Source organism: Bos mutus, chromosome 16 (genome assembly GCF_027580195.1).
Source record: "Bos mutus isolate GX-2022 chromosome 16, NWIPB_WYAK_1.1, whole genome shotgun sequence".
Taxonomy (NCBI): Eukaryota; Metazoa; Chordata; class Mammalia; order Artiodactyla; family Bovidae; genus Bos; species Bos mutus.
In genome coordinates, this window is record NC_091632.1 from 36,826,897 (window position 1) to 36,835,352 (window position 8,456).

Below are 8,456 nucleotides of genomic sequence, written 5' to 3' on the forward strand. Positions count from 1 at the left end.
GGGGCAGCTTTGTGGACTGTCAAGGACAGTGTGGGGCCTCACTGGGTACTTTAACTCCATTTTGCTCCCAAACGTAGTTCACAGGACGTCTGAGGGGGATGGAGTCTAGCGGCCATCATGACTGAGCCAGGAGTGTCTACCAGCCCAGAAATAGCGAGACTGCTACTCACTCACGCAAACCTAGCTCGGCCTCTGGGACTGCAGGCCGCTCCCCTCCTGTGCCAGTCACTCAGGACAGGTTTCCTCCTGGACGCCCTCCTTGTCCCTGGCCTTGGTGTCCTCTGCCAGCAGCCAGTGACAGGAGGTGGTGGCAGACAAGCAGGCCCCGTCCCTCTCCAGAGCCCACTGGGAGGGATGTGACCCAGGTGCCCCGTGACACGAGGACCCTGGCGGTTTAGCTCAGCTGGGCAGTGGTGCCCAGCAACCCCGCACCACAAAGAGCATGGCCTCGCCAGACAGCGACCCCCCACTACACGGGCGAGGGACGCACCCAACACCTGCCACCTCACAGACCCCACGGCCTCACCAGAGGGGCTGTGTCCTTTCCAGTCCACAGCCCTGTGCTCTCAGCTTGGGGGGCTGTACCCAGGGCGCCCCCCCAACCCACCCCCAGCCTCCAGCTGCTGAATGGACCCGAGGGCCAAGCCAGCCTTGAGCAAAGAAGACAGGACAGAATGAGCTTTCTCATGGAAGGAATACAGCTCAAGGGACAGAAAACTTCCTTAAGAACATTTTCAAAATATATTTTATTTCTTTTCCATATGGATTTTGCTAAATGTCCAAGGTAAACATAAACTTTGTGTATGGAAATAAGGAGAGTTCTTTAAGAACCGGCATTGAATCAGTCATAAGAATGATCAAATTTTGATTATGGAAAATAAACCTGCATGTTATCAAAAGTAGAGAGCTTGAGTGAAGAGTTTTCTTGACAGAGATGTCTCTCATTTATGAGAGAAGTTTGCTCAACCCACCACCACGTGTAGAGATGGGAGAAAACACATCACCGTGGAAACAGCAGCTTTATACCTGAGGACGTTCAGCCCCCGTGCACCAGCCTCCCGCAGGGACTGCCCACCTGTGTGGGTCAGCGCTGAGTGCTGATTATGAGCACGTCCTCTTGGAGACGTGTTTTGAATAAACCCCGTAATCTGCAAAATCATCATTGTCAATGGTACTAGACGTGCAGAGAATCAGCGTGTGCCTCTCACCCTCTACGTTTCCGCACCATCGGCATCATCCTCCTCGTCGTCTTTGGCTCTGAAATGCATTTTCCTAAATTCGCGTCTGCTCATGGAAGGGCAGGATGAAGACACTGGCGGGAGGTCCTTGGAGGGAAGAAAACACCTGGCATAAGCCCCTTGGCTCCAGCCCCGTGTGGGCTCAACTCCCCTCTGCATGATGGAGGGAAGGAGAGGCACTGGGTTAAAGGCAGGAGCCAGCCCGGCAAGTGTGGGCAGCTGCCCTGAGAACCATAGGCCACGGCCACGACTTCCTACGGCACAGCAGGGCCCAGACGCACACAGGGCCAGGCCTGCCCACACCTGCACTCACCAGGGCATCAGTTCTGGGACTTAGGGGGGTGGGGCCCCAAATTGGCATCTGTTTTGCTCTCTCCTCCCCAGTGAGAGTTCTTACTGTGTGTGATCCGCACCAAGCAGCGTGCACACGTGAGGACAGAGGTCAGGACCCAGCGTGCGGTCTGCTGGGGATGCCCGTCCTGAGTGGGAGAGAAGCACTGGCCTTACCTGCATGAGCTCCACATTTCCAAAGAAGCGGCTCACAGGCATTGGCTGGTTGCTATCGTCGTCCAGAAGGGCGCTGCCGTCCATGAGCAGTGGGGCCCCAGGGCCCTGCTCCAGGTCCAGTGCCGCCCCGTCCCTAGCGGGGCAGCCACCGTTGGACTCTCCTCCCACAGGGGCCCCATGTCTCGGTGGGAGTGGCTCGTTCTCAGTCTCTGCCGGGCTGGCATCGCTCTCGGTTCCACAGCGCCCTGGGAGGGGACCAGCTGTCCCCTGGGGAGTGGAGCCGCCAGCTTCCTTTCCCAGAAGCGAGGCCCCATCCTCGGCCGACGCCAAAGGTTCGTGTGTACTCGGGGTCTCGGAGGGCGTGGCAGCGCTGTCACTCCGGTGTTTCTGGAGTTCTGACTTCACAAGATGACCTTTGTCATACTTGAACTTCTTGGACGTCCGCCTGTCGGTGGCTTTGTGTGATGAGGGAGTCTGTCAGGAGAGAACATGCAAGGGGACACCAGACATGTTTTGGGGTACAAAGCAGATGGCATATAATTAACACGCCTCAACCCTGGAGGCTGTCTGTCCTGCTCCTGGCCGACAGTGTCCCTGCTGGAACCACAGCTTCGAGGACAGGGTCCTTTCATGGTTTCCAGTGAAGGGGCAGCGTCCAGATGGATGGCTGGGAGAGAGTCCAGACATGCCCAGTGCTGCCCCCGAAGGGTGCTGTGACAAGTGAAACGACAACCCAAGAACCAGTTTCCATTTGTCTCTGCTGGGACGTGGGCTCCCAGGAGACAGAGCTCTGTGTCCCGGGCGCAGGAACGGGACTTGACTCAGCGCAGCTTTAAGGAGCAGTGCCCTGGGAGATATGGGCCGGTGCGGCTGTGAGACCCAGTCCAGCCAGACCCCAGGCTGTGGCTCAGGGAGCAGCTCCAGGAGCTGGGGCTGCCTGGCTGCCAAGCCTGCAAGACCCTGGACGGCAGACACGGGCCCCCTCCCTCCTCACCTGCCCACAGTGGGGAGCAGCACAGCCCGTGCCCACGTCGCTCAGGCTGCCTGGCAGAGGCTGCTGAGCCCACTGCCCTCAGAGGGCAGCACAAGCCCTGAGGTGGATCCTCCCACGGTCCCAGCACCGTGACCTTCATGCTGGTCTGTTGGCCTCGCCCCAGGCTTTCTAATGCAACATGTCTCATGGAAAGGTAGACACTCCATCCAGTCCTGTCTCTGAGGGGTGAGGCTCACCTGACATGCTGTCTGGGCAGACGTGGTGACGTGGGTATCCTGGGCTGAGGCTGACGCAGCTGAGCAGCTCCGGGCTCGGAGGCGCGCTGAGGACCGCACTCCACCTGCCAGCTGAGCCAGAACAGAGGCCAGTCAGAGACTCAGAGACGGCCCCTCCCGCCCCCATGTTTTTACTGACTGTGGAAAGACAGCAGCCTGTGTCCCTGCTCAGAAGGTTCTTGAACTTTTACAGGGTGTCCCGAGTTCTTGGTAAAAAGCAAAAAAAGCAAAAGACACCCCTCCATGCCCCCTCCTTGAAATCTCAGGGGAGGGGTCCCAATCTCATTGGCTTGAAGGCGCTCCAGCTGCTGGTGGACAGACCTCGATGCTGACAAACCACCCCACCGCCACCTCGCTAAGAAGGCAAATCAAGTCTTCTAGTAATAAGGAAAAGATTAATTAAAACAATAAAGCTTACAATCATTTCTTTTTTTAATCAGTATTACCACTGTTATTCCTTTTTTTTAAATTTAAATTTATTTATTTTAATTGGAGGTTAATTACTTTACAATCATTTTACTTAAGAGTAATTTTAGGTTTTCAGAAAAGCAGCAAAGATGACAAGGGAGTTCCCGCCCCGGGCATCCCTCAGCTTCCCTGGAGCCAACAACCTGCACGTCTGTCAAAATGAAGATGAGACCGGGCTTTATGTGAGTCTCACCCGCTTCTTCACTAACTGCTTTCTCTGTTCCAGGATGGGGACACTTAGACACTTAGCAAACAACACACGAAAGCTCAGGTGAGAACTTGAAAGTGAGAGAGGTGGGTGACTGGGAGGAGGGAGTCGTGGAGGGCAAGCTAGACAGCCCCAGTCACCGTAATCGAGACCTGGAGACACCGACCAGCTGGATGGGGGGCAACACGTGCCAAAGTGGAGGAGAGATCAGAAATCACACAAGCTCCTTGAGAAACCTTTAACAGCAGCTTCTCATCCATCCCTGCCCCGCCCCACCCCCACCCCCACCCGCAGAGCCTTAGACATAAGAGATACAGGTTGGATCCCTGGGTTGGGAAGATCCCCTGGAGGAAGGCATGGCAACCCACTCCAGTATCCTTGCCTGGAGAATCCCACTAGGAGATTGTAAATGGAAAAAATACGGAAAAGACCCCCGTTAAGTCAGCAATTACTCGAGAAAGCAGGCTTGCTTAGCAACAAAACCATGAGACAGAAGTATAAGACGTGCCCCCAGACAATAAAACAGTGGTGACGTGAGCCCCATGTCCTGCCCAGTGAGCTCAGTAAGGTAACGATCCCTAGGATGTGCTCTCTGCATACACAAAACAATAATTTGTGGACCTTGCTTGACCATATAGGGACAAGAAAACTCCCCTGCTCAGCCTGGAGGAGGAGCTGATGATGGAAGCATGATGTCTACTCAAGGAAGACAAAGTTCTTCTCTCCCTGTCCACTTTTCCTTTGATTATGAAACTAAAGCCTAAGTTCTCAGGGTACAACACCCCCTCTTCCACCCACTCGTAAACCGCACAAGCATCCATTCTAATAATCACTTCTTATCCATCACTTTGCTCTTGCTGAATTCTTTTCTGCACTGAGACATAAAGGACAGTGGCACTGGAGCTCTTTAGAGCCCCAGACATGACGCCAATAGGTCTCACAGTTAAGAGTCCAACTCCAAACGTATTGATCCCGGGTCACACTGGCTTTCTCAAGGTGGGGTGTGAGGGAAATGGACTGGCCCTCGTGACAGCTGCCATCACCCAAGTGTTGATGCTCAGGTTCTGCTCGTGCTGAACAGCCTTAAAAGGAGCAGCACTCCCACTTCAAACTCGGGAGAGAACCCTGCTTGGGTCACACACTCATTGGAGCCCCTCTCCCTGCTCTGCCACCAGAGTTACCACATGAAAGCCCTGGTGGCTTGTCAGGGGGACTGAGCCAAGACCCTGCTGGGTTCTGGGGTGTGTGCTGTGTAGGCCCTCCAGTAGCAGCAAGGTGCGTCTAGGTGCTTTCTACATAGTCCTTAAAATACTAGGGTGCAACCGCTCCTCAGAGGGCTTGTTACCACTCAGGGCAGGGGTGGCGGACCCAGTACCCAGAGTTGCTATAGTATCTAAAATGTCCAGTTTTCAACAGAAAATTAGGAAGCATGCAAAGAAACAGGAATGTAGACCCAAACACTAGAATAATTGCAAGTAAAAGAAACTGCCTGTGACAGTGATCAGATGCGGGATTTATCAAAGAAGAACTTCAAGCTAGCCATTTTAAACATGTTCAAGAACTAAGAGAAACCATGATTAAAGATTTAATGACTTCATACCAAATAAGAGATTATCAAAAAAAAAAAAAAAACAGACATTATAAAAAAACCAAATGGGAACTCAGGAGTTGAAAATTACAATAGCTGAAATTAAAAATTCACTGGTGGGTTTGGAGTGGGCAGTGCTCAAGAATAGATATGGACCAGAAGAATAAGAGAACTTGAAGATAGATTGCTAGGTTACACAAACGGAAAAACAAAGAGAATTAAGGATGAAATAGAATGGAGAGAGCCTCAGAGACCACTAAATGAACCATCATACATGTAATGGGAGTACCAGGAAGAAAGGAGTACAAAAAATATTGGAAAAAATAAGGGCTGAAAACTTCCCAAATTTATTGAAGAACAATGTACAAACCCAGCAATCTCAAATAACTGAATTTCAAGTAGGATAACTGCAAAGAGATCTACAGTCAGATGCAACACTACAAATGCTGCAACTCAAGGACTATGGAAGATCTTGCAAACAGCAAGAGCTCACTCAGTCGTGTCCGACTCTTTCTAGGCTCCTCTGTCCATGGGATTCTCCAGGCAATAATACTGCAGTGTGTTGCCATCTCCTCCTCCAGGGGATCTTACCCACTTAGGGATGGAACCCGCGCCTCCTGCATTGCAGGAGGATTCTTGGGAATCCCCAAGCGGCGGAGCTAAACAGTCCATCACAAGGCAGGGAAGTCAGACTGGGAAAGTGCCATCCACATGGGGTCTTCAGGAGATCCACTTTGGAGTCAAAGGTACAAACAATAAAAAGGAGAACAGAGCAGGAGAGCCCAGGTGCGGCTCCCATCCCCAAGAGGCCCACCTCCATAGGCAGGGCGTATCCAGTCCCGGGCCCTAGACCGCCCGACGGCAACCAGTACCAGGAGCTACCGCCCCTCAATTCTCTCCACCCTCCGGGGTGGACCCCTCGTCGTGTGCCCCAACTTGGGCAGACAGATTCCGGGCCGGGCAGCGTCAGAGTATCGGGGGTTCAGACTAGCTCTGGAGAGGGAGCCCCCCGTTCCAGAACTTTGTCTGGGAACATCCTTCTCAGAGCCCTCCAGCCGGGGGGTGTAGGGTACGTGCGCCTGTGTGTCTGGTGTGTGCTTCTGTGTGTGGGGGGGGGCGGGGGGGGAGGGGGCTAAGGGCGTGGCCTGAGAGAACCCCCCCTCCCGGGGGGCGTGGCCTGGGAGACCCCTTCCGGGGGTCGAGACACAGGCGTAGACCCCTCCCCCCTCCTTCCGAGGCGTCCAGTGGCTCAGCCTCAGCTCCCACGCGGCCTCCGCCCCCCTCACCTTCCGGCTCCTCATGAGTGTGAGCGGCGCGTTGCCGCTCCCAGCCCCGCAGCCAAGGCCCCGCGCCCAGCCTAATCCTTTCCACCGGAGAAGAGATCCGGCGGCCCTTGGCTCGCGCCGCGGCGTGTGACGCCACCAGAAGACTGGCCAATCACAGCTCGGCGTCCCCAGGTATGTGACCCAACAGAGTCGGCGTTTTACGTATGGGCGGGGAGACGGCCATGTTTGTGAAGGGCTCCTCCCTTGCGGTTTCTCCAGCCGCCATGTTTAAGTGGGGCGGCGGCCATGATTATAAGGGGCGCCTCCGTTTCTGCGGTCTCCATGTTTAAGTGGGGCGGTGGCGACCAGGTTGAGGGACCCTGGCTGCTGTCCCTGGCCACGAGCGTGGAGGTGGGCGGGAAGGTCCTGCGCGGTGGTCTCTTCCATGCGAGTCGGGCAGCTGAATTTCCCCGGTGCCGGCCCTGTCTTCTGGGCTCCGGGCGCGATGCTACAGTCCCTGGAAGTGGGCCCGCGAGGCCGTCTCCGGCCGTGTTCGCACTGCCCGCCGCCGGGGGCGGGGCGGGGCGGGGCGGGCCCGGGGCTGCACGGCGAGCCCGATCGCGGGGGCTCGGAAGGCGGCGGCCTCTCCTGCCGCGAGCTCCGGGGCGGCCACCCTCGGGTGGAGCTCCCGGGTGGAGCCCCCCGCGCTAGGCCGCACCACCTAGCGGCGGCCGACGGGCGGGAACCTGCCTTCTGGGTCCCGGGTCTCGGGCGCGGGCGTCGGCGCCACGGGGCCAGGTCCACGGACGAGGCTGAAGTCTGCCGGGTTTTCGGGCCTCCAGAGCCGGGAGACACCAGCCTCTGTGCCCGCGAGAGGCTCCTTCCGGGAACCGCCCACCTTCTCATCAGGGACGCAGAATAAACGACTGTGCTGTGTACTTTTGTTATTATTATTCTAACAGCTGAGAACATTTACATCAGGCAGTTTTATCAGAAACATTCGATTTTGCACTTAAAAGTGTAAAGGTTGACGTGTGTACCGCTCGAGGGACCCTCACTCATGTGGTCCCCTGGCTCTGCCAAAGGTTTCATGCTCTGCTGTGACGGAATGACCCCCGAAGCCTGGAAAAACAGTCGATGCCCGTTTTGAGTACATAAAAAGCAGGGTCCCTCAGGATCCTCCAAAAAGCCCTGCAGACTGTCTAGTCTTTAGAAATCTGACTTTTGTTATTAGGGGGAGCCCCTTCCCATAGACTGCACTTGGGGCTTTGCCTTCCGCGGTGCATCAAGTCCTAGGGTACACACTGCACACTCCTGCACAAGCTAACCCACCTGGCCTGTCCGTCTTCCTTCCCAGTCCCCTGCTTCTCACTGGGTTATTCCCCATGGTGCACAGGGAAGGGAAAAAAGACTAATGCAGACTGGCAGGAAATCCATTTGAAGAGGAAGCGAACATAATCACTGTCAGCTGCTAAGAAAGAAGCAAAGTGATACAGTGTTAAATACCTAACCTGTCCCATTTTCAGGCTTCCCAGATGTCACAATGGTAAAAATTTCCCCTGCCAATGCAGGAGACACAAGAGATGGAGGTTTGATCCCTGGGTGGGGAAGATCCCTTGGAGAGGGAAATGGCAACGCACTTCAGTATTCTTGCCTGGGAAATCCCATGGAGTTGCAAAGAGTCAGACAGGACTGAGCATGAACGTCCCATTTTCACTGGAGTGGGTTTCATAATAAGCTAGGTTCTATGGTTCTACTTCGGGCTCCTTAAGGGCTCTGAGTTCTCATTAACCTGGGGTTGATGGTCACAAGCCAGTGTTTGGCTCCAGGTGGTTATGGTTAATGTCAGTTGAGATGAGCTGGACCACATCCTCTCAGTGTCACCCTGGTTTAACCTCCCTAAGGTGCTCTTG

The 8,456-nt window shown here is 55.0% G+C and overlaps 1 protein-coding gene across 1 annotated transcript; it reads right to left on the bottom strand.

Annotated features, from left to right (window-relative positions):
• Nucleotides 1-727: 727 nt before the first annotated feature.
• Nucleotides 728-7,365, bottom strand: C16H1orf174 (chromosome 16 C1orf174 homolog). The gene is made up of 4 exons (XM_005903648.3): nt 6,565-7,365; nt 2,976-3,086; nt 1,746-2,219; nt 728-1,325 (listed from the first exon to the last, which is right to left on the bottom strand). The coding sequence occupies exons 1-4, from the start codon at nt 6,577-6,579 to the stop codon at nt 1,212-1,214; spliced, it is 714 nt and encodes a 237-aa protein (XP_005903710.1). The 5' UTR covers nt 6,580-7,365; the 3' UTR covers nt 728-1,211.
• Nucleotides 7,366-8,456: the final 1,091 nt, after the last annotated feature.

Coding starts and splice junctions, on each gene's coding strand:
- C16H1orf174 (XM_005903648.3), bottom strand. Junction 2,220..2,975: donor CTGCCCAGACAGCATGTCAG/GTGAGCCTCACC, acceptor CTCTCCTGACAG/ACTCCCTCATCACACAAAGC. Junction 1,326..1,745: donor GAAATGTGGAGCTCATGCAG/GTAAGGCCAGTG, acceptor CTTCCCTCCAAG/GACCTCCCGCCAGTGTCTTC.